Source organism: Watersipora subatra, chromosome 11 (assembly GCF_963576615.1).
Source record: "Watersipora subatra chromosome 11, tzWatSuba1.1, whole genome shotgun sequence".
Lineage (NCBI taxonomy): Eukaryota > Metazoa > Bryozoa > Gymnolaemata > Cheilostomatida > Watersiporidae > Watersipora > Watersipora subatra.
In genome coordinates this window covers 13,152,647-13,179,982 of record NC_088718.1, presented here as the reverse complement: position 1 = coordinate 13,179,982, position 27,336 = coordinate 13,152,647, and the positions used below count along the sequence as shown (strand labels likewise).

The 27,336-nt window shown below is 35.1% G+C and overlaps 1 protein-coding gene across 3 annotated transcripts; it reads right to left on the bottom strand.

The window, feature by feature from the left end:
- Positions 1–228: 228 nt before the first annotated feature.
- LOC137408204 (palmitoyltransferase ZDHHC9-like) lies at positions 229–27,321 on the bottom strand. 3 transcript variants are annotated; one of them, XM_068094612.1, is made up of 12 exons: positions 27,266–27,321; positions 24,744–24,877; positions 24,226–24,482; positions 22,172–22,332; positions 21,148–21,327; positions 16,813–16,950; positions 12,564–12,715; positions 10,898–11,057; positions 9,501–9,631; positions 4,364–4,415; positions 2,783–2,815; positions 229–768 (listed from the first exon to the last, which is right to left on the bottom strand). In XM_068094612.1, the coding sequence occupies exons 3-11, from the start codon at positions 24,399–24,401 to the stop codon at positions 2,790–2,792; spliced, it is 1,176 nt and encodes a 391-aa protein (XP_067950713.1). In that variant the 5' UTR covers positions 24,402–24,482; positions 24,744–24,877; positions 27,266–27,321; the 3' UTR covers positions 229–768; positions 2,783–2,789. The 3 variants fall into 3 exon arrangements, with proteins under 3 accessions (XP_067950713.1, XP_067950710.1, XP_067950712.1); XM_068094609.1 differs by lacking the exon at positions 2,783–2,815; XM_068094611.1 differs by lacking the exons at positions 2,783–2,815; positions 24,744–24,877 and having other exon boundaries at positions 27,266–27,306.
- Between the last annotated feature and the right edge of the window lie 15 nt (positions 27,322–27,336).

Here is a 27,336-nt window from a genome sequence, read left to right as displayed (position 1 = left end):
TGTAATGACTATTTGCTCAATGAATCTGTTGCATTCCGTGTAGCTTAATGACTAAGTTCGCCGCCTCTAGTTCTGGAGGTCCCGAGATCAAATCCAGTGCTGTGTGGATTTTTCATTAACAGATTTTAATTGCTCTACCTTGGCACAGGTTTTAACAGAAAATCAAAAAAACAAACACTGAGATTTATCTAGATAAAGAAAATTATGCAGAGAAGAATTCAAATTACACAACCTTTGGTAATAGTATATTCATCACAAAAACTATATCAAATTACTATGTTAACATTTCCCAATTTGCATCCTACGGTATAACAGAGACAATTAACGAAATGGAAAGATGAAGATCTATGTTTGTCTATAGAATCAAGTTGATATAAAAATACTAGCTATACGGATCAGTAAGAAAATACAATTTGTGCCTATAAATAGAATAAAGTTCATCAGATATCAGTCAGCCATGTTGATCACTGATAAAGTCCATGGCAACCAAATAGAAGGAAATGGCTGAGTAAAACGATGTTCATAATAGGGAGTGCGTGTTTGGTGGCTTGAATGGTTCTATAATATTATTGAGCCGGATGTTTTGTATCGTAAAACTATGAATATTATCAGCAGTTAAACTGAGACAAGCTCAAGATATAAATAATAAATATTCCAGTTGGGCACGCTAGAAGAGATGCGAATGGACTCATCATCACGTGAGGAACTCCTTGTTAGAGTTGATCATGGGGCGGTGCTCTATTGGAGGCAGATGTCGGGGATGAACAGCTAAAGGAGATATAAGTATATGGTTTCTAACGGACACAATGGTTGTCAAAACAAATAAAACCATGTCTATTTATAGAGCCATTAAAGCTCTTGTTCTATAACAATTGCGATTTAATCATGGAAAAAATGAATGATCTTCAACGATTCGTAATATAGTAGAGCGGTGAACAGCAAAGCAAATGAGCAGAAAACTACTGATTATATGTGCAATCAATAAATAGCGTATCATGTATAACAGTGGTAATTACGAATTTCATGTAGAAGATGAGATAATTTAATTCGAGCTCAGTGGTTGCCTGAAAATGAGAATGGTATGTTAAAAAAATTAGTAAATCTGTCACAACCTAATATCCATGTAAAACATATTTTATATTAGTTTTGCTTGAATATTATAAAACAATTTATTTCCAAATTTGAGAACTATTATTTGAGTTACCGTATTCTCCAAGCTATTCTAACAGCTTTTGTGATTGTTTTCCCATGTGCATTATAATTGTAAGAGAAGATAACTTCTAGTTAGGTTAAACTAAATGAGTTGATTCTTTATTGAGCCAATTGAAATGCTAGCCCAAGACGGGTGAGTTTCAAAAGAGGTCAACCTTTAATGATGCCAATGATTACATTATCATTGTTTTGTAGCTTGAAACATTTGCTAGGCCAATAAATGTTAGCAAAGTAAAAACAAAACAAAATGTTTATTGTTAGCTCTAAATAATCTCTAATAATAATAGCTCTAACCTAAGGCACCCTTGCATGACCTCCAACACTACTGACATTACTTACTATTGGTAATAAGGAGGGGATGTCACATCTATGAGATCTTACAATAAATCATGCAACCCAAAGATAATACACAAGTACACTACATGTAACCCAAAGATAATACACAAGTACACTACATTTAACCCAAAGATAATACACAAGTACACTACATGCAACCCAAAGAAAATACACAAGTACACTACATTTAACCCAAAGATAATACACAAGTAAACTACATTTAACCCAAAGATAATACACAAGCACACTACATGTAACCCAAAGATAATACACAAGTACACTACATTTAACCTAAAGATAATACACAAGTACACTACATGTAACCCAAAGATAATACACAAGTACACTACATTTAACCCAAAGATAATACACAAGTACACTACATGTAACCCAAAGATAATACACAAGTACACTACATTTAACCCAAAGATAATACACAAGTACACTACATGTAACCCAAAGATAATACACAAGTACACTACATGTAACACAGTCTTAGGTAACTAATACTATTGCAGCTTGTTCAACCCTCTTACATCTTAGAATGGCAAATAGTTATTTAATAGCACCTCTGTCTGTTGTACCTTCCGAACTTTGTTCCAATTTAATTTATAATTCAATTTGTTTTTAACAGCACAAACATTGCTGTATATTTAAAAAAGTATACTTATATTATACCTACACGTATATATTATCTTTATCTATAGCATTATCTTTATATTATCTTAATATCTATATTATATTTTTATATATCTATAAAAATTATATCATTATATTTTTCATATAACTATAAAAGATATTTATGTTTACAGTAGACCACTATAAAAGTAGGCGATCTGGCTACTGCACATAAAAACATTCGATCTTTAATGTTAGGCGATCAACATTTTATTGTGATCGAATAAAACTATGACAGAAATGAAATTGACTCTAAACTGTTAGATAGTGAGAAAATATAATAGTTTTTGAGCAGAGAAAAAAGGTATGAGATAGCACCTACATTAATGCATGGAACATTTCTCCAAAATGACAGCCAGCCATAACTCATTACCACAGCCTCGCACTCCACAAATCAAAGAGGCTGAAATGAACTAAGGCTAACAAAACAGCTCGTAGCAAGTAAAAATAATAACAACATTGCATGCTAGCCGAAGAGCTGGAACAGTGAGATTAGTGAAGGAAAACAATGTTTGTTACGTGATAGGGAGCAGGCATTGCAGCACAGCATAGTTACCAGCTGGTCAGAGAAACGTTTTATACGTGTTGACTGAACAGAGGAATGACGGAGCAGTGAGAACAGCAAATAATATGACACAAGGTAAGAAGCGAAGCAAACATGTGAAACATATCAGGGCTACACACTTATTGCGTGTAAAATTAATAGACCGATTTAATGTTTTAGGAACTACCGCAATAAAATCAAAAAGCCTCATAGCGCTAAATCTATGAGCTGATAATGAAGCTAACTTCATACCATGAAAAGGGTCAAAGCCACAAACAAAGCATTGCAGGTGCGAGCGGATCTTGAAATCAGTAAGTTTCCATACAGTGATATTGTAATGACACCTGGGTGTGCCGGTGTCAGGGCGCTACACCGGCCTACGATGTTTTTAAAGAGCACTGTAGTAGAGCGATAGTTACGCGACGCCTTATGTCAAGGCATACGCCTGCATATGAAGCATCAGGAAAGGAAGTCCTATGCACACACAATTGTGACGCTGTTGGTCGCTAAGGCCATGCTCATGGCGCATCACAGGGGGGATTCACTCCCAAACAGTGACACTGAATCCCGACATAATGAGAGTAACACTGCTGTTTCCATGTCATTGCAGCCCCATATGGTGGTGCGTCGCTACGCTATCACTTTATGGAAACTTGGTTAATGTTAGTAGCTAACTTAGTCACTTATATTACAAATACCACATGTTTCTTCCAGAAGCAAATATTTAATATTGCACGTGTGCGCTACTCTATATGTTGGCATGTCGATGGCAAGTATTACTATCACTAAACTGGACATACCCTGATACAGACTACACTAGCAAATCCGCATCCCATCTTTTGACCAGCATTAAAATTAAAACCTACCTGATTCCCATACAATGGTGTCACTTGCATTTGAGAAATATATGTATATATTTTATATTTATATATATGAATATTGTTACAAGCAATCAGGGCCCAGGCATGCAGTGTAATAATTTTATTTAGTAAAATTACAAAATAAAGATAATTTGAAATTGTTTTTCGTAAATGAAAACATAAAATATTTGGATATATATACATACACCATTATTTTATGTTTTCATTTACGAAAAACAATTTCAAATTGTCTTTATTTTGTAATTATACTAAATAAAATTATTACACTGCATGCCTGCGCCCTGATTGGTTGTAACAACATTCATCATTGCTAATGAAAATTACGACACAGCATTGACAGCCTGAATAAAACTAAAGCCTGTTTCCAACCATACCGATGCTTTGCTCAAGTATGAATAAAATTAGTTAGACACTGCCAGAGGATTTATTTTTATCAAAGTAATAAAAATTAATAGTTTATTATATTTGTTGGTCTGTTAGAAATATTACAATAGCTTTCATATATGGAGTCAGATTGCGATCTGTATAAAACCACCCAAAATAGTTCCTACAGCAGTTGACCCCCAGCTCCCAAACGAGACAGATGAGAAGATTTCTGGAACAATCCATGTGGTGGCAGAATTAAAAAGTGATAAGTTGACACAACTCCATAAAAACTGTCTGCACAGGATTAGACAATAACAAGCAGATAAATATAGTTTGCGAGACTTACTGTTGCTGTTAGAGATGTGGACCGTCTCTGAAGAATTCTGTTGCTTTGGTACCTACAAAGTTAAAGGCTTTCTATAGAAAACTATAAGCTAAGCTGCTGACGTTTCCTAAAGCAAGCACGAAATTGTGGAAAATCGATAAATGCAAAGAGAACATAGCGATTGTGCACCCCTGCAATGAGCAGACAACCCTAATACAATACTATAAGCTGTTGAGTGATTTTTTATAAAGTTCAAGATGTATAATAAAGACTTGACTGATACCAACAACAAGAATTTAAGTTGAAGAAGAACAATTGTTATAGTCGACCACCTTAAAACGGTTCCCATTAGTCCAAATATCGGATATGACAGACAAATTTGGCTATAGCAGCTGCATTCAAGGTTTGCGTTCAAACAATTGATAATCAGTTTGTAATGATTTTCAGTAAAATTTTCGAGAATTATTACATGTAAGAAACACTTGTCTATATGAATCGTTTATGCAAATCGCTCCCAACAGTGAAATATGTTTTTTAATCACGCTGTTTGAGTGTTGTTCAAAATTCATGATAAAATATAATTTTACAAGATTTATAAATATGTGAAAACTAACATAAGTAGTTGGAAAGAGTAGCTTATTTAATACATAGTAAAACAAAACTGTTGTATTACAATGTGTTAATAAAACTTTCTGCAAATTTGCCATTACAGGAGTTGTCTAACCTTCACTGCTAGTTTTTCTTAAAAATTTCTGCATCTTAGAATTGTTTTCTCACAAACTAAATATGTTAATGTGTATGCAGTAGTGTACAGTATATAGTACAATGTATATAGGCCTAGCTAAGGTGATTTTTCTGCATACGAGGGGCGATCGTAAAGTTCCAGGAATTGTTTCAGTACAAAAAAACTGTTAATCGTAATTACTTAATTTAAACTGTCCTCTTCAAAGTAATCGCCTGAGCTAGCTATGCACTTGTCCCATCTGTGTTTCCACTGATCCATGCAATGCTGGAAATCACTTTCCGTAAGGCTTCGGAGTTGTCTCGTCACATTTTCTTGAATAGTTGGTATGTCGTCAAATCTTTCACCTTTCATTGTCAATTTGATTTTGGGGAATAGGTAGAAATCACATGGTGCTAAATCAGGTGAATAAGGGGGACGGTTAAGCACAGTCGCTTTATTTTTTGCCAAATACTGACGTACCATCAATGAGGTGTGAGCCGGAGCCTTGTCATGGTGTAGGTACCAGTCACCTGAGAGCCACAAATCTCGACGTTTCCTTCTGATACTGTCTCCTAAGTCTTATCAGAATGTCTTTGTACACATGCTGAATCACAGTTTGACCATGTGGCAGAAATTCAGAGTGTACCACACCTCTAATGTCGAAAAATGTTAGCAGCGTTTTTACATTTGCGCGAGACATTCTAGCTTTTTTAGGCCTAGGAGAGCCAGGGGATTTCCATCGAGAACTTTGTGATTTGGTCTCTGGGTCATATCCATAGACCCAACTTTCATCCCCAATCACAACTTTTGAAATAAAGTCAGGATCTTGTGTTAAAGCATCTTTTAGTTCGATACAACAGCTAACTCTTTTTTCTTTTTGGTCGTCAGTGAGCAGTTTGGGTACCATCTTTGCAGAGATCCTTCTCATGCCTAAATCTTCAGTGAGAATAAGATGACATGTACCATAAGAAAGCCCACTTTCTGCTGATATTTCCCGTATAGTCAATCGCCTATCTCCCATCACCTGCTGCCTCACAAGGTCTGTGGCAGTTGTGGTCCTTGAAGTTGCCGGTCTGCCCATGCGGTCATCATCTTTAGTACTTGTTCTTCCCTCTCTAACTCTTTTGTGCCATTCATAACAGGCTGTTTTCTTAAGGGCAGAGTCTCCATAAGCTATCAGTAACATTTAGAGCGTCTCAGCACCGGACTTTTCAAGTTTTACACAAAATTTTACACAAACGCGTTGCTCTTCTACTTCATTCATTTTCGAAAAATCCGACGAACGATAAAAAATGACCTTGACATTACCTACTATAACTTGATTGCGGGTGCTCTGACAAGCGTAAAACTTTGGCTATGGGGAAATCCCGTGCTGCTTAGCAACATGAAACAATCAAAACAACTGCACATGGTCTTATATTTGACTAGGAAGACGATTCCGGGAACTTTATGATCACCCCTCATATGTAGACCTATATATAGGTACATCGGTTAAACTGGACAATCGGCCAAACTGGACTATCCACCCCTATTAATATATTTTAACGAGGGTAAACGTTTAGTATTTACTGTATTTAGTATAGAAATTAATATTTCTATCTGTCTTCTAAAAATAAATATTTCCATAAAAATGTTGTAACGATATTCACAGGGTCTTCAAACCATACTGTCCTACGTTTTATAAGTGTGCAGCATTGAAATCATCTCACCCTGACGAGGAAAAGATACCTATGCTAAACTAGTGCTGTGCGATATGACACCACATGCCAAAACGATATATTGGCCCTATGAGCTATCGATATCGTTCAGTATCAAAACATTGGAGTTATGCTCTCTCGATATAGATTATAACATTTGACCAAAAACAAAAATACAAGGGCATTAATCGTCTCCAAATACAAAAAAATTAGGAGTTGTCTTGTCTCTCTAACTTTATTTAAGAAACTTTTCTGAAACTTTTTTTCTACATCGCCGGTCCGTTTCTAGAGGATTCTGAAAGATAAAGGAAATCCGCGGGCTTGCAAATAAGTTTTCAGGAACTAGTGCTGTGCCGATATTGAGTCAGGAGAGCCGGCGATAACAGATGTTGGTTCTGCCAATTAAACAGATATTTATCGTCCTGACATGATATCGAAAACGTTGATATACCCGTTTGCAGAATCGACCTACAAAACACCCCAAAATGATATCTTCCCACACAAAATTGACTATCGTGCAATATCGTTTTATCCTGCAGCACTATGCTAGATGCTCGACATTTGCCCAGTTGTGGAAGTAGAAGGATTCTATGAGAAGATGGTATGTAGGAGATTCCGGGTGTCTGAATCTCCAACAAATAAATAAAATGAATAAATAAATGTACTTATTTATATTCAGATGCATATAAGTAAGTACATCACAGATCATCCCGTCACATCACATTCTAGATTTCAAGTCAACTCGCTCCAATCGTAAGGACAAAATGACATCAAACAAAGGTAATTACTAATTAGATTTAATTATACTTGCAATATCACTTTATATATAGCAAACTACACTAAGTCCCATAAAATCTCACCTTCGACACGCAAACCTTCAAGATGTAGACGGTTGGTTATGGGTTTACCATACACTAATTAAGATTCGTGTATTTGTGTATGGAAATTTAATGTGATGGTCGACACTAGTGCTGGGAGTGGGTAATAAAACTCATTGGACTCGCAGGTTTATCTTCTCTCGGGTATCAGGTAATAGAGATTTTGAGCATTTTGCTCTTACGGGTTTGGGTTTTGACTTTCAAATTCGGGTTTTGGTACATGGATCCGTCGAGTAGTGTAGACAGAGACTCGGTCTATTGCACCCTGCTCTCTAAACACTGTTTAGCAACCGCCTGTTAACCCTTTGAACACTGATTTTTGTCATTGCATGTCAGTAACTCTGGGCAATCAATCTGTCCAACGATTCGAAGGTTTAAACTTTTATTATATATAACTGAACGTGCTCATAACATAATGATATTTGGTAGAACACTAGTGAAAAAGTGGGGCAACCCACAGCAAATGTCATCAAACAGAAAAAACAGTACTTTACCACTATTCGGGCTAAAACTATAAAAGTTTGTATAATTTAAAAAGAAACTCGTAAAAACATTTACAATAGCATCATATCCATTGAGCACACTATTTTATGACTCAGAATATACCGGAAAATTGTAATTAGTATTATAAAGTTCTTTATTTGCATCACAATCATTCATGACCTACCAACAAACGAGTCGTGTCAATTCTTTCGCAATGATAAAATTTGTTCAAAAATAATAAAATCGCTCAAATAAAGTTTGTTATTAAAATGAAGGAAGTAGGTAAAGATATTTGAAAACTGTTACAAATGGGAGTGAAATTTCTGGTCTAATATCTTGTGCTAAAATTAATTTGATTGATTTACGCTGTAACTCAGAAACGGCTTTGTAAACAAAGCCATGTGAATGCCAGAATTCCACACACCCAACAGATTCTCACACACCCTACGCAATGCTTGAAAACTGACAGTTGGGGTTCAAACTTCAAAGGGTTAAGGCTGCGAGCACGAATATCGGTCGATAGAAAATAGTAAAAAAACAATGAATAAATTGAATAAAATTATAATTGCATTGTAAATTTTAAATTTTTGTCTGATGTTTGAAAATTTTAGACATAAAACCCGCATCAACAAACCCGATACCCAAAAAACCCGTAGGCCAAGAAGTACTCCTGTCCAGCACTAGTCGACACTCGCTTGTACAAGCAAACATTTAATATATTAATATTTCATCTTCCATCGAAACTTAATGAACACAAATGGTAAACGATTTACAGCTAAAAATAACAATTTCCAAGTTGAAAACTCACAGTTTAAAAACAACAACAAACTATGTTCAAACACTGAAAATGTTAAAACAAATTTATTCTTTTACAGTAAAGCTGAGGCTATTACTTCTATGATGACCTTGTATGACGACCTTGAGGTCGCGCTATAATTTAGTTATCATTTTGTTATTTTATTATTTTGACTCAAGGTATATGACAAAAGTTTGAAAAAAGATGAAACATTTTTTCAAAATTTCTGGTCATTCACTGTCTGATAGCCTAAAATTCTTAGAAAAAGGAAATGTAGTTTTTTACATCTATCGATTCAGAAATACGCTGCCTATTGAATCGTTGTTATAATCTTAATGTTAATGCTTAATCACAAAAACCCCGTGATAAACCAAACTAAAATAAACAGCAATAATCCTAAAAAGCTTCTTTAACTTTCAGCCACTTCAATGACCTCCCAGATAAAAAGGATGACAAACCTATCACACAAAAGTAGCATGGAATAATATTCATAAACTTATAATATTTGAAGAACTTGAATGAAAATTAAAAGTTACTTTTTACATACGTTTAGAATACAAACACAAAACAAAAAACTAACCTGAGTGGCAGCGGTGTTATTTTCTGACATAGTATCATTGCTTGCACTGGCAGCTGCATTGTGATTGGATGCACTGTAAGCGACATTTCGTGCTACTGTTGCTGAGGCGGTAGTCCTGCCAAAACCGTTGTCTACAAAGTAAATGAAAGGCACAGGCTATCATTGACTTCCACAGCTAAATTAAAGCTGTCAACATACAGGTGTTTCCGCATGCCAAACTGTTAAGAAAACTGCATTGTTACAAACAAGAGTTGTGTTCACTTGTTGATGGAATAGTTGCTGTATGAGAGAATTAGAAATTGGCTGTACGTAAAAACAGTAATATGCACGGTTATACAGGCAGCGGTTTTTTGTCAATTTTAGCATTTTTTTCGCTATATAACATCAACAAAAATGTCTCTTGAAATTCAAATTTGGTCGTCGGTGTGCTGAATATGTCGGAATAACAAAGATCCCGATATGCTATTCGCCGAATTCCCTCCCACAACGCCTGAAAGAGACATGATGCTCCCTCTCTCTCAGCTCAGCATTCCTCGTGTTCCGTAAACGCTTGATATTGCCTGAGTAAAACGGAAATTAGTGAAAACGACAATTTATTGTGCATTTTAGCATTTAATATAATATTTAATATAAACTTTAAATCATCAACTATATAAATATATATATACCTTTAACTAGTTAGCCATGGGTCCTAAGGATTGATAACGACGTTCAAGGAATAAGTAAAAATCCTAACCATAATCATGAGCAAATCATAACCACTAAGTAACACTTTCAGTAACCAAAGTTACTGAAAGTGACTATATAGTTACTAAGGTTAATAAACTATTTCGTTACTAATTTTTAAATATGTATATAAAATTTTGATGTTGTTTTACCAGGGGTGTTTGCATTAGATAATTACTATACGTTTCTATACCTATCTACGACGCCTTCTGATGCCTGCACCAGAACGAATTAATGTCGTATGGAGGGGTTCGACTGTATAATCTAAAGTAAGGTGAAGGTCAATAGATCATTACTAGTAGAACTTGTAATAAGCCTTCTGCAAAGCCTTAGCGCTTATCAATACTAGGAGAGCATGGCGATGCCCGCTTTTCACTGTATCCTGATGCTCTTTGGCCACTCAGTTAATGAGTGGCCAATCAGTGGTCACTCAGTTAATGTATAGTGTGGGAACATTATTTTATTCATGAATAAAATAATGTTGTTTGTTAACTTTCTTGTAATTATCATTGTGTTATTTATTTACTGTATATAAACATAAATAACTTCTTTGGTGTAAAAATCCAATGCTAAAAAGTCTGGGGCTACAAAGTGCTAGACCGAGATTAATGATAGTGGTCAAAGCACTGTAGGGTTAGACTAGGAGCTGCTGTAACACGTTATTAACAAACCTGCTTGTAGGGTTGGAACATCATGTTCGGAGACCCATCCTCTACGGTCTATGAGAGAGGGAGGAAGAGGTCCACATATCACCTCTATAAAGTTTTGACAACAACCGCCGGAAGAGAATGGGTTCTTTCTGTCATCATTTCGTTTGAACGTGCCCTTGATCTGAGGAGAAAAAGAAACTCGGGTAATTGTATAGAATGTAATTGCGGGAAGCTTATGAATCACATATATGCGGTTACGGCTGTATGAGAATATTAAATATTAATACCGATGCCTTTTAGAAAAGGTTTAAAAAGAGGAATGTTTACACATTTTGGGAAACTCATAAAATTGATAACTTTTTTTTAATCAAGAGTGATTTCTCAGTGAAGCATTTTATAATTGTTCAGCACACAAGTAGTAACAGAGCCCAATAGCATGCCATGACAAACTTTGTGATAAATATGTAACTGACATCGGCTCAACTAACTGAAACATCTGCATTAATAAATCACACTTTGTCATTGTCTGTCTGTTAGTCTGTGTGGGCGCCATTTTGTTTCTACATTTTATGATCAATTCTATCCAATCTTCACAAGCATATGCTTGATGCCTTCCGTGAAATCATTAAAAATACTTGGTTTCAAAACTCCATCCAGTTCCTGAGAGCCAACCACTTAAACACCCACCTGCGGGCTATATGAAAGCGATTCCGGGCATCGTAAGGCTTACTGCGAGTGAATGCTAATGGCCAATGGATGTTTCTTACAATGTTTGTTGATAATAGATATTGTTTAATTTTTGTCTGAGGCTTGTGTAGTACTTTGTTTAAAACAAACTTTATTTATGACAAACTACTATGAGAATAATTACCGGCAGCCGCTATTGTCTGTAAATATTCAGGTGTAAACTGCTGAAGCACTGAAGTTAAGGCTATTTTATACCTTGTCTTGGTTGCAAAAAAGGTTTGCTGACATCATGATTCGAACTCGTGACTTTACTCTACCGTGACACTCTACCACCTGCGCCAATCAACCGCCTCGCAGCATGCATGAATAATCGCACTATTAGTTATTACACCTGACAATCTCTTACGCCGCACATGTCTGCATATGATTTAAATAATCCATCGTTTTTTTGACAACATCAAGTCGTTCACGAAAAAGCCGCCATATTTGTAGAAAACAATTGTTATTCTTTTATTTAATAGTATTTTTTGGTGATGTTTTGATACTATAATAAAAAAATTGCAAACAAAAGCATCGTTTCCAAAAATTTATTGCAAAAGCTTTGTGTTTTTAACGGTAAAATTGTCTATAAAGATGGCTGACAACGATACAATGACGTCACGAAAAAAACGCAGGATTAGTTGCTTTATTATTTAAATATTTATAGTGCTATTATCAGTGATAAACTCACAGCTCCTTCACCGAATCTCTATTTGAATTTACTAGAAATGCTCTCCATGAGCCTGCCAGCAACTTCGCTATTGTAAATATATACACCACTGTACAATATATCAACTACACAGTCTCAGCTCTACTCAAATCAAAATGAAATAATTATTGTGCACACATATACACTGATAAATGATTAACATAGAAAACATATGCATATAAATAAGATATTATTTACATATGTTTTCACAATTAAGATATAAAAACATAAATAAAACCATTGTGAACTCACGTCTTCATTAGTGGTCATATTTGAGCAGACGAGATAGGTGTGGAAACCGGCGAGACCAGCCACTGACCAGATGGAAAAGAAGGCTACTAAAGCGACGACAGGACTGAGAGGTCCCTTAGCCATTGCTGCAGAAAACCCTTCAGCTGTTGACCCTTCAAACAGACGCAAATAAACAATTACATACACAAATAAAACAACATAAATATATACATCTACATATAATTAAAAACAGATAACATAATAAAACATTTGCTAAATAGAATTATTCACTTTTATTCAGCAATACTATTAGTTTACCAACTTTTAACTTAAGAATTCCTGATTTCTGTCTTATCATTCATCTTTTGGTATGTAACGAAAAACGTCATTTTTTTAATAATTTTTCGACTAGAATATTTAGTTATAATAATAAGTAATAACTAAAATTAAATAAAAATATGCCTTCAAATTTAGGATGAAATAAAAAATTGAAAACGCCAATAAATTGCAAAGCAAGGAAAAGGCTATAATATCATCGCAGATTAATTGCTAGCAATAGATATCAACTGGTAGATATATTTCTCAGCTTTCCAATGCATATTTATTTAGAGATCTACAACAAGCTGGAGGTAAGTTAGCAGATTTCTTGAATCTAGAAGGGTTAATGTCGCACCACCCGAAGGAGAGTGCAAAATATGTGCGACATTCGCTTTGCCTGTAAAAGGGTTAAATTTACCTTCCCAAAATTCTGACAGGCTATTTGAAACATACAAATCCAGCCCCTACATGAACGTCACCTCTATGTGACTGCCACTATTATAAGGGAAAGGTTGAAAAATATTAAAAACTAGGTGGTCAAATAGAGGTTTTCCAGTGTATGTTTTCCTATTCACTACTGGACCTAAATAATATTTGTCCAAATATTATTTAGGTCTAGTTTTTTCGCACACCACTGTAATATCAAAGAGGTGCATCAAAAAGCAGTTACTGAATGCAAGAAATACCAGAACCAAGACCTGTACCAGGAATCAGGTAGTAGGAACCATCTAGGCAGCATGCACCAGATATTGGCCAATCACAAGGTGGAAAATTGACCTGAACAACCCATAAGGGAGGCAAACAGAGACAATAACCCATAAGGGAGACAGACAGAGACAATAACCCATAAGGGAGGCAAACAGAGGCAATAACCCATAAGGGAGACAGACAGAGACAATAACCCATAAGGGAGGCAAACAGAGACAATAACCCATAAGGGAGGCAAACAGAGACAATAACCCATATGGGAGGCAAACAGAGACAATAACCCATAAGGGAGGCAAACAGAGACAATAACCCATAAGGGAGGTAAACAGAGACGATAACACACAGTTGCTAGCCAGGCCTGAAGCATCAGTTATGTTCAATTTAGGAGGAAGGGGACTCAGGAACGTGAAGTAGGCCGTGCTTGAAGAATCCTGGAGTTTCAGAAACCAAACTGCCTTCACAACTTCTTTTCAATGTACTAAATCAATTTTACATGTAAAATTCAATTTTACATTGAAAGGAAGTCGTGAAGGCAGTTTGCATTGATTGTTGAGGCAGCATAACTGCTGCTTGTGTAAAAAGTGTGTCAAGACTTTCCATAGTGCCAAACACCAACAGACGTCAAAAGTTACTGTCACTAGTAAAATATGTACCCAACATATAGCCAATACAGAGTTCGTTTCACTCTCCTCACAGAAACAGGTAACCACACACATAATCCATAATATGAAGAGAAATTTTTCAGTATACACAGGCAGTTAGGGAGCAACATGACCATGTCAATGGTACAGTATAAAGGGTTTGATATGGCAAGTGATATTTCAATGAGCCACAAGGGAAGAATCACACAACATCCCAAGAGACTTCCACACAATAATAAGCGAGTACACTTTGGCTAACTAAACGCATGGACAGGTGCTGTGACGGAGCAAACAATGAAACACAGATTGAGACGAATCTCTCAAACAAGAAGGAAGGAATAACAGAAAGTTGGCAGGCAAAAACAATATCGATAAACTACACGCACAGCAGATAGTTTATACAAATACCTACAGAGATCAATTTCAACCAGATACAAAAGGATCTTCGTAGGAACAGTTTAATTATATATGGCAGCAAATCCTAGTTTCAGTGTCATTTCTAACGCACTTGGTTGATGCGACCCTTTTTATAATATTTAATCTTATATATAGCATACATAAGTCATTGACCATAATAAATGTACTCAACTTTGCTAACTGACAAAATTTTATCTGCCATGATTTGAAATGTAGGGAAAGGCTTACGGATTTCACGGATCTCCTCTTCTGCTTTCAATTTGTTTATCATATAGCAATTACATGTAAATACAAATGAACAAAGGCTTTTAACTGGTTAAAATAATTTATAAGTTAGCGGTCAATGGTAAAAGTTTATACATAGCTGTAGAGAGAGAGAGTAAACAACTCCAAACCTTTCTGCTGGCTAAATTGCTAATTATTTTACCAATTATACAGTGATTCATATAACAACGGCAAAATAGCTTAAACTGGCTGAGGGCAGCCAACTTTGTCTTAGCATTGAGGGTTACCTTGTAATGCAAGAACTTACTTCTGTGACCTTGTAATGCATGAACTTACTTCTGTAAAGTAAAAGAGAAAATAAAGTTTTCTCTCTCCTCTATGGTTTTATTTGTAAACCTGCCCTAACCTAGGATTGATCTCAAGAGACCTATCGTGAGAGCTCTCAACACGACGAATATACCGTAAAACCTCTAATTGAACGCCGCCTCTATTTGAACGCCGCCTCCAATTGACCGCCACCCTGAGAGAAGGGTTGAAAAATAGACAGCCATTCTCCAATTGAACGCCACCTCCATTGGAAAACCACTTTGACATTATTTGAGCTTTACGAGTCCATAATATCAATTGATCAGTAGAAAGCATGTTATTTAATTATTAGTGTCCTTGCAGCTATCTTAACACGGCTTACGATGGAGCGATGCTCATAACTCCACTTCTATTGCACATAAAAACCTAGTTTTGGCTGCAAATTGTAGCAAACATATCAAAGAGTGCAATGAGCTTTTATTCAACAATGTCAAACACAGATATAAAATAAAAATTTGTTTTCAAATTTAGAATTAAATAAATATTGAAAACTCAAGCAAATTGCAAAGAACACAGGCTATAATATCATCGCAGGTCAATTGCAAGCAATAGAGATATTTCTAGGTTTCTCGATGCACATTTATTAAGAGATCTTTGACAAAAGACATGTTAGGAGATTTATTGCATCCAATAGGTTTAATATCACTCGACCGACTCAGAGAGCAAAATATAGGCAACATTCATCTCGCCCGTAATAGTGCTAAATTTGCCTTCCGAACATTCTGAAGAGTCATTTGAAAAATGCACCGCCAGCCTCTATTTGAACGCTGTCTCCAATTGACCGCCACCATAGAAAAAGGGTTGAAAAATAGAGCACCATGGTGTTCAATTAGAAGTTTTACGGTATACTGTTCAACATACATCTATTTTGTTTAGCTATTTTACTATTTGTAAAAAATTCCAAATTTGAACAGACCCTCGGTTAGAATTAGTGAAAATTTTAGTAAACAAAGCCTTCTATACCTAGTTTACAACAAAACTTCTTGAGGAGAACCAGCAGAAGATCAACTGTAGCTTCAACATCAACAAATCTTCAACAAAGGAAGATTTAACTTGGAGTAAACATTAATATTTTGGGAATATTTTCTAAAATGCCTGACTTGCAAACAACAGGTCAGGGTTCAATTCCCCAAAAAGCGTCACTGGTAGTGACAGGAGTGACATCCCATCTTAAATTGCTCATCGCAACTGGGTATGTCTCCAGTCATCAAGGTTCCCTTGCTACCGGACTCGAACATGTCCAGCTAAGATTACAGAGCCATTATTTGTCCATCAATGCTCTTTAAAAATGTGCACAACCTCTGCTTTCAGTAAGCTAAGCAGACAGCATACTGACTCTTCGAGAAATTGCTCACATACACAACTAAAGGCTGCCCCTCGACAAAGAATCTCTAATATAATAATATATAATACATATAATACAATATATATATAATATATTATACAATATATTAAATATAGTATATAATATATACTGTATAATTATATTAATATAATAATATATAAGATATTATATAATATATATAATATATATTATATAATATATATAATATAAGGTTCTCATTGATAAAATAGTGAAAGAAATTATTACTTACTGAGCACTATAGCTGTAACAGACATGCCCATCAGGTATAAACAGTAGAAGGTTAGTGATGAGAGGAATAGATAGAAGTATTTATAATTTCTTCTTCCGACGCAGTTGCCCACCCAGGGACAGTGATGGTCAAATCTGTCTGCAATAAACAGGCGTACACATGACTAACCAACAAATCCTCTAGGTTATTTGACAAGCTGGGCACTGAGGGTCTTTTAGATTCTCCAAACTAGCGCTTCCCAATACATTTCCATCACTGAACCTCCTACCACTGACGGGGGTAACCTCATACCCCCTTTTTTAGAATGAAACAAAAAAGGCTCAAAACTTAATAAAAAACAGACATATTTGGAATATACAAAAACAATACGTTATTGCAAGGTCATTCTAAGAAGTCTAACGATTGATTTCACACAGCAGCAACATACAAAAAACAACTCTTCATGGTCTTAGACTGATTTCCTGTCTCTTCTCTTCTGATTGAAATGTGGTTCCTTGTAGGTGAGTGAAACACCCGTACCATATTCAGGATTGATGGTTAGGATATTTATTTTGACATGATGAGATGAAAAATGATTCTTGCACCCCTGCCAACAACAGCTCGCACCCCTAATCGTTACCCAATCATATGATATGATGGTACCCAAATGATATGATTGCGAACACCCAATCATATACCCCGACATTTAGAGCTTCCATGCTCTAAAGCCATGCCCTAAATGTAGGGTACATGATTAGGGTATACACAGACATTCAGATTACAATCACATACTTCTAACAATTTAATGAGAAATTCGCTTTATTATGCTTTCATTGGAGTACACATAATTGCCCGATGTATGTATGTACGTATGTATGTACGTATAAGTTTTTATTAGCATCAGTAATAATCAACAAAATGGTGATTTTTGTTACAAGTCAAAATGAAAATAGGAAGACAGAAATCAGGAATTATTGAGTGAGTTGAACAAAAGTGTGTTAGAAGTTGGTAGTCTAATAGTATTGTGAAAGAGTCTGGATGGTGAATTGAATATTATAGTAACAGAAAGTTCATAGACTAAAGCATACGATGGTGGATGCAGTATGTTGGTGTCACAAAATAGAAAACGATGTTTGCCATATTTGAGGAAGGACAAATATAAATATACTGGGCATAGTTTATGCAAGACTTTGAAAAGTGCCACACAAATGCAGAAACAAGCAAATTTGAGATAAGGCAAAACGTTCAAAGATTCTGTGATGTGATGGGTGGAAGTGCGGTAAGTTGGAATACATGATTGGTAGTACATAAGTCTTTGAATAAACGTTTGTAAGAGGAATATACTTTTTTGCTGTCGATATGACGAGACTAGGAAATATATATTAACACCATTGATCAGATGACAATGCATAAATTGAAAATAAAACATTAGCGTTGTCTTTCTGTTTATGAAGTATCCACATTGCCTCAAAAGAAACATGTTTGATGAAAGCTTGGCTGATGGTGACAGCAAGCATGATCAATATGTTTGGACCATGTAAGAAGCAAGTACAGTGTAGCTTTGTTGATTTCCTCCATGACGTAATGTTATCCCCATATGTAAATTGAGGGATACGGTATCCATATTGGGATGACTAACCAACAAAAAGTGTGACTTTTGCATACGATCGATGGTACACTACTGAAGAATTCGATTTATATCAGAATTACACTCTCGTTTCAGCAAACTAATGTGGTTTTTGCTTCTGATGAAAAGTGTCAACAGGGTATGCATATTCGGTACTCCCTATGAGCATTGTAGGATAACTAAATCTATCTGATAGCCTATAGACAGTTAATAAGCGCACTTGTCATCAACAAAAGCCTTGGCTCAGGATATTTTCAATATTTTAACAGTTTGAGGCTATGATAACCAAACACTTGCTTTATATTAAATTTGTTCAGCGTATTCAATGGATTGTTTCATCGAATCGTTTATAGAGTAATTACCACTTTGATCGCATATCTATAAAAGCTTCATATAGAAGATAACTCCACATTTATAGACAGATAAAGACAGCTAAAGGAATGTTTATCGCACATCCCATTCCATGACAGATATAGTTTCAATATTTTGTCAATCATCAAATCCAAAAGTGGCCTGAAAAGTTATATGTTCAGGTAGAGAACACATAACTGGCAGATATCACTGCAAGGTGATCCTTGTAATGCATTTAGTAATAATGTAATGACATTAACGCTATAGATATACCTTACACTACAGTGATTTGTTTTTATCTATTTATCAATTTTGAGAGACGCTCTGGAATGTTAAGTGATGGGCGAGTTGGCGACAAGCCTGATGCACTCATCCAGCTTAATGCTTATGAAATCTCACAAATTATTTAACCTTAGCTAATGCTGAGTCACAACTGTCATTGCTAATCTTTACTATAATGAGAGCCGTGTCTGAAGCCACGCTTCGAGGTTAAAAAAGAATGCTTTCAATGGGATTTGCACTTGTAACTCTGTGCTTGCTAGATCGACATACTACCCTCTGTGTCAATCAATCATCTTGCTTCTCTTTAGAATAACTGTAGTTTAAGATCTCACGATCTCTCACAGACTGCCAGGGTACTAGTAGCAATAGTACATGCTTTAGATAGAGTATCTTTCATGTGATTGACAGGAAGTGAAAGCAAAACCACTCATTAGTAAGTGTGAACTGATTGGTTGTCTGGAGGGATTTTACGTTATAATCGGTCATTTTTTGGGTTTTTAAGTATTTTACCAGTTACATGAAATTACTTTTATCAAATCATTTACCCTTCAAAAAAACTAAGAACATCTATAGGGTAAACACACCTTAGCATCACAACTTGAGGCAACAGCATAACACATTATGTTGTGACTCAGCCTATCATGATAATACATTCTGAAATTTCCGTATGACCTATCATTTTCCTTACAGGTTACTTGGCAACAGCCAAAAGTAAATCTATGTAACGAATAAATTATTGCTGAATACCTACTTGGCAAAACAAAAATAGTGTATACAGATCTAGTATATGTGTAATATAATAGTGTATACAGATAGAAAACATCTAAAACTAACCAATACTGCTAATCAATGGTTAAAAGTTACATTTTTGTAAGTGAACACGTGTAAATACACCCCTGAAATAATATAGTTACAAAAGCTTCGATTTTTTTGCTCCATTCTTAAACAAAATAGAAGCAAATGTTTCAGCTAATTATCCAGTTATTTATTTTGAACCAGAAAGTGGAAGGATAACTCCTCATGAGCCAATTTGAAGAGTCAGACTATTGACACTTCTAAAAGGCGAGTGAACCTTTTCTAAAAAAACATTCCTACGAGGGTTGGTTTTGAACACGCCTACAAATTAAAACCTCAAAGAGTGACTCACGTTAAGTTTTAAAAATTTTGATCAGAAAGCATGGATTTCTTTTTATCATTTGCGATTTTGTTTGTTGTTTCAAGTGATCTGACAGCCGGGATGTTTTAAGATTAAAATCTGTTAAAATTGATTGGTTAAAATGCTCAGAAGAAAAAGATGCTTCCAAAAATTACATCAGTAGTTGGTGTGCCTGTTTGGCCCTCCCACTATTGCGTTCAAATGGCAGTGTTACACGTCTCTATTGATATATAGGTTATTTTGTATTTGTTCCTGATTGTTGGAGTAAAACCTCAAAATATAGCTCCAGATACATTCTATAGATGTTTCAAATAATTTAAAGATAGGTTAGTAATTGTCGGACTTTTTTTCTAAAAGCTGTGAAAACATATGAGTACCCGATGCGACAGATATTTATCACTTAAAAACGATATTACTGACATTTTGGAGAATTCTGGGCATGTCATTTTCTTCTGAGCATTTTAACTGCCATCAATTTAAAAGGATTTTAATCTGAAAACATCCTGGCAATCAGATCACCTAAAGCAACAAGAAAAATTTCAAATGATGGCAAAATGGCTAACTTTTTTAATAGAATCTTTTAAAATTTGACGAGGGTACCCATTGAAACGACTAACACTAACGACTAGTGAAATAAAAAGATTAATGGTTAATAAATGCTGTGACAATGTCAAAAACGGGTAAAACAACACGCTAAAGTATGCCCAACATAGGGCTACGTTTTTCATCTAACTTGTACAAGAGGAACGTACACTAGAAATGAACATATTTTACCTTCAGCTCTCTCTCTTAGCTGCAACATTGATTCGGGATATACAATCACAATAAGCCACACTGTTTTACCAAAACACAGCATTCCTAATGCTCCACATCATATAAACTAAACAAACGTTCATAGAGCGTTTCAGTCAGAGAAGTTGGATTCATTAAGAAAACCTACCCACGCAATTGTCGCAGACGCTACAGTGAGATGCTCGGGGAGGTCTGAATATTTTGCAAGTATAACAGTATTTGAGCTTGAATTGCGTGCCATTGATTGTAACTTCTCGTAACCTTGGAGGAACCGTATAGGTCCTGTTGTTCCTCTTCGCCTCATTTATTAGTTCATTGGTCTCATTAGCTGCAGAAAGCAAGACATTTATGAATGGAAATGTTTCAATGGAGAAGCAGATAGACAAAACAGGAGTCAAGAAATTGTCACCTCTCGTATTAGCTCAATTATTTTCCTTCCTTTTCACCTTAAAAAAAAGAAAACATTTCATCCCGCTGTTACTACAAATAGAACCACTTATCTATAAAATTTATGTAGGAACACATCTGCATAACACAGTATCATATTATGCATATGTATTATGTAAGTATTATACATTACGTTTAAGAAACAAATGAATATGGACTTACATACTTACAACAAAGAATAAACTCTATCAACTGTACCAGAAAAGATTTAACGCTTCATACTTCTGTTCTGCGCAGGCTCAGTGCAAACAAAACCTCTACACTACCTGCGTATATACTGACAAGGAGAGCGCCACTGCCCCTTAATGTAGGGGAAGTGCGACTGCACTTTATTTTAGGATAGTAAAATAATCAAAGTAAAAGAAAACATGTTTCCTGAGGTCAAACGGGGCCCGATTGAGTGTAGTACATCAAACGATTACATATATATCATATGTATAAAAACTTCCAAAGTAATGCTGAGTACATTTCCATCAACAATCCCTTTCCAAGAACAACTGTAGCACTATGTTACACAAGGATAACATTGATGGAAGCTTTCCATTATTTTGAAAAAAAAGCATTAAAAAGTATGAACAATTTTTTTGGATTTGAAAAAAAAATGGTTTCTTTTCCAACCAAAATATCTGCCAAGCAAATAGAAAATATTTGGAACTTCAATGAGCTAGTAAATGCCATAACACCTTCGCATAATGCAAAACTTCATAAAACTATAAAAAACATACTTATTTTACGTTCAAGGGCAGCGGCCTCAGCTGGATTAGCACGAGGGATAACTCCTGGATCACCACATGCTGTCCTGCAGAGGACGACAGCCACAAACAGACATTGTACCGCTGCCAATATTGGTACTGACGGATTGAGTTCTCGCCATAAGTAGTGGGCACTACAGAGAGAACACCAGATTGGTTTAACATAATCAAGTAAACAAATTATATCAAGGCACATAAAGTTATAACATCTATATATATATTTCTCGAAGTAAGTGGATATGTGTGTAAGTGTGTCCCTCCAGCTATAGGTATTAAAATCTTGGGATAAATAATCCGATCTGAAGAAGATTTGATCTCAGACCCTACCATTTACCTCACGGAGGCCATACCCATTAGGCCAAAGAGATTGAGTTGTTCCCTAGCTGTTATATGAGAGCAAATACCCAACGGCTTTGCTTACTAAGCAGGGTGATTACGTAAGTGAGTGCGATTAGTTAGCTTACTAAAATTGTCCATAGGCAATCTGCCAGGCTAATAGCAAGTCGCAGGCAACTCTCATTACTTCTCATTGTTTATAAGCTGATTTTCAATACCCGTGCAATGCCGGGGAGCACAGCTAGTAGTTACATAAAGTCTCAGGTAGCAAAACAAAGCAAAGTAAGAGATAAACAAAATGTTGTAATTTATGAATGAGTCGAATAAAATTGTTGCGCCTTGAAAGATGTAATCTGCTTCATAATGTCTTCAAAGTTCATGCATTTAGTTTGAAAGTCACAAGTAGTTCTGCTCAATCTAAATGTCATAATAATTTTACTTGCTAGCAGATATGACACAGCTACAGCAAAAACGTATGTCACAGAAAATGAGTATGTCACAGAGACATACTCTTAGTAGAAAAAGATTCAGGCATTAAAAATAGCTATAGATTAAAGTTTGTCACAAGACTACCTTTGAAAAACGTCAATATCAGCGTCTAAGTATACCACCATGAGACAAAAATGAATAAACAGTAAAACTAATTTTTAATTACTAGCAACAAAAACTTTTACAAAATTAAATGTTTTACTGCGAAACATTTGATTTTGTAAAAAACTTTCATAGACCCTCAATGATTGCTCAAATGAAAATATCCATAAGTTAACAAGTGAATATTAAAAATATAACTACCTCATTTGCTCCTAAGTGTATATGTATAAGATAGACTTACTTCAGTTTGGGAACAATGTAATGCTTGATCCACTAGTCAATAACTAGTAACTAGTCGATTACTAGTCAATTATGTAATATTATTGTATTATTATATAATACAATAATATTATATAATAATATATAATATTATTGTATTATACGTCATTCATTGCTGTAGTCATTAAAAACATGTTTGGTCTGTTCTACACTTCGGTGTAAAACTTCGATTATATGAAAAACATATAATACTATAATAGTATTATGTTTTTCATATGCCATGAAAGTCCAGGGTAGTATTACGGTACAAAATGGAAAATCTTTCACGCCAAGGGTAGTTTTTTTCTTCTACATTTTAAGTTTCATCAATACTTACATTATGTATGTAACCTTTTTGTTGAAATCACTGAAATAAATAATGTTTTTACTCTTTATTATAATACCGTACTTTTCGGACTATAAACCGCACCCCTATATAAGCCGCATCAGCTTTATTTTTTAAAAGACGATAATAAAACAATACATAGGCCGCACCTTTGTATAGGCCGCAGAACTCAGGATGGTGCTTTTTAACACGGCAGCAACTTTGCTGTTTAAAACGGAACAGTGTCGAACAACACTGTTTCGTATTAACCGACGCTTTTTAACCTAGTGCCTAACGGAACAGTATTGTTAGGCATTGTTTCGTATTTTCTTTCATCACTAAAGGCGCACTAACCGTAGATTATGGTTAATGCGCCCTAGCGGTCAAAGAAAAAGCCACAGAATAGCCGCACCCTTATATAAGCCGCATGGCTCAAATCATCAGAAAAAAGTAGCGGCTAATAGTCCGAAACGTACGGTATATAACACCTATAATATATAATATATTATCTACTTACTCTATAGCAAAGAAGCAGGCACTTGTGGCGATAATAAGAAAAAGAGTAAAATAGAAGATGCCAGTTTGAGTAGACAGCATGATACGGCCGTCACAGCAGAACCTATTCCGTCCAGGGAATACCTCCCATTTTCTCACTTTCCCTGAGAGAACAACTTTTTCCGGGTCCCTAACCATATTAATTGAGAGAAAATGTCCCAGAGCAGAACTCGTCAGTGAGGGAATGGCTAGTTTGATTTTGTGGTTAGTTCACTTCATCTAAAATAGAAGTGTTATTTGCTCTAAGCAATATATATAGTGTATAACAAACAACACAAAATAACTAAGACTACACAACCACTGCTCAACTGCATACCGATTAGGCAAATATCAATCAGCTGAACAAACTTACTTGAAAAGGCTGTGTAATTAGCACAATTGGCTAACATTGGATGCTTTAAAACAATAAGACGTGCTGTCTACCGACTCATATGATAAAATTATCGAGAAGAATATACAGACTATATATATCCTACTTACTAGCATTCGTGTTACGAACAACGTTAGATACGAACAGTGTTACGCGTATGTCAGAAATCATTCGCACATAAGCATAGATTACAGTTCAATCTTTCCAAGTAATTACACAGCATATTCCCGATGTGCAGCAACACCTGAAAAAATGTCGTGGCATTTATTTTACAGCAGTATTGTTCTCTCCAGTTGTACATATTAACTAGAGCATATTGTTTAATTATTATTTGGTGCTATTTAAATGCAGTACAATCCAATATAGGGTACTTATATAATCCTTAAGTACACGTTCCGTACAAAAGAATTAACTGAGACAACTTAGGAACAAATTTGCTAAATGAACGATCGTTCGGAACGTATCTCATTTGTAAGTTAAGGAGCGTCTATATCCAAAAACTCAGACTGAAGACCCTCCTTTCAGCAAGCATTAACACTTTTAGTCTCACACAGTTTTAACCCAAATCAGACTTAGTACTTCTAGTTGAATCTTCCAAACATAAACTTGATTATATCATGCGTCTTGTTAGAGGCTTCATATGCCATTTTGTTTCAACTGTATTAAGTAAAGTTTAAAATAAACATTAAGACAATTAAACTATGCATATACCGTATCTACACGATGTATATATATGCTGCTGGTACTAAATGGTTAATGTATTAATTGGCACTCAGTCCCCATGGCGCTACACAGGCTTCAATAGCTTTAAATTGCTTCACTAAGTTACATTAGAAATTTTGCATGCGGTAGAAATTATATTAAGAATTCATAAAGAATGCTGTAGCCAAAAAATATGAAAACCAAAAAATAAAGGATATAAAAATGCTTGTATCAGAAATGAGCATACTTTTCCATATGACCAATAGCAGCCAGAACATAGATGCAAGCATATCTCTGTAACAGTACTTATGGGCTAAATTTTATCATTTTTGATAATAAAATAAGCCTTTAATAAATGTTTAAAAGCTACTCTCTCTCCCTAGTGCTATGTCCCGTGAGGATGTGGATGTAAAAAAGGTATTGCAACCACATGAAGTGATTATTGGTTTTACCTTTGTTACATAATGTTTTACTTTCATACACTCTTACATTATCATGTTTAGATTTTGTTTCAGGCTCATAGATGCTCACATTATATCATGAAAAAGAATCAAGCGTTAATAGAAATAGGTTGCCACGCGATCATACAAAAAGAGCGTAAATATGTAAAAAAGGCTTTAGCTTATCATGTTACACACTTTTAGTTAGCTTTCAGTATTACCTGTGTCCACCATTTATTTTTTTTATAGCCAAATGATCGTAAGTATGACAGCTTTCTAATATGGTATCGACGTTATTCTCTAAATCTTTTCAGTTATTTTCGGTTTTACAACATTTCTGAAGATAATGTCACTGTGAGCAGTTCATTATTATTATTAGTATTTAAAAGTGTATATTGATACTCTTGGCTACCCCACTTTTCTCAAAGTACGATGTCAAAATAACCAGCAATAAAGGTTAGTTCAAATATGTGATGCACAGGTGACATAGTTTTGTTTCATGTCAGACTTTTTGGAAATCGTACTCATCATAAGCCTAAATGTCGGTTTATAGTCCGAACCTCGACTGGTTTGAAACTCGACGAGTTTGAATATCGACAACGGTTGGTCCAATCTCGACAGCAGTTTTACTATTTTACCATCTACTATTTTCATAATGAATGAGCGATTTATATGTAAAAGATTTATTTGCGCAAAAATATCTTGTGATCCATTTGATGCAGCACTCCCCAGCTTTTGTAGGCCTAACAATATTTTGCCCAACCAAAATATAGAACGAATGCTAAAACAAGTAACAATCATAAATATGGTTGACTGTTAAGCTAGCAAAATGTTTTATTTGAAATCTAAACTTCAGTGAGTAGCTTTGATTGTTATTTTTTGAAGTGAGGATAGAACTGCAAAAAGACATTTATTATTTGTTGAAGATTAAATTATTGTAAAACTGCATCAGCTTTTGTCGATGTTCGGACCAACCTTTGTCTAGATTCGGACCAACCTCTGTCGAGATTGGGACTTGTCTAGGTTCGGACTTGTCGATGTTGGGACTGTTTTCCTAAATGTCTTCAGCTGAATATCTCGTAAAAACGCAAGCCTTATGTCTTTGCCTACTATTACGGTTTCAAAATTCCGTAGCTCGATTTGGTGTAGCTCTGCCAATAGATATAAAGCTCAAGACTTGCTGTTTTGAGTTTTTATTTGCTTAACATGTATATCATAAGTAGTCGTATACGTATTGAAAACTTTAGAGGTAATTTAACTTTTAAAAACTACGCAATTCTTAGAAAAAATACGTAATTTTACAACTGTTTTATTATGTCAGCTTTTTACGGTTGTAGCAGTAATCCGGCTTTTACAACGTTATATTACTAATAAAATAGACGTAATATATTATTCGTGACAATATTTTCAATAAATGGCTTCATGAGAAATACAAATAAATAAAATTAACTAAATTAAATTAATATTTGTGGATATATTAAGCCTCTTACCACTAAGGAGAAAATGTACTAACATTGTAGCGGAAAACGGATGTTTTTATTTCCACTCATGCGCAGTAGTT

What these genes read in the sequence shown, in the direction of transcription:
- LOC137408204 (XM_068094609.1), bottom strand. Translation starts at nt 24,401, where the DNA reads ATGGTTAGGGACCCGGAAAAAGTTGTTCTCTCAGGGAAAGTGAGAAAA. An exon ending in CGTCTGCGACAATTGCGTGG is followed by an intron (nt 16,951 to 21,147) that starts GTAGGTTTTCTT and finishes TGTTTATTGCAG; the next exon opens with ACAGATTTGACCATCACTGT. An exon ending in ATATGACCACTAATGAAGAC is followed by an intron (nt 11,058 to 12,563) that starts GTGAGTTCACAA and finishes TTTTCTCCTCAG; the next exon opens with ATCAAGGGCACGTTCAAACG.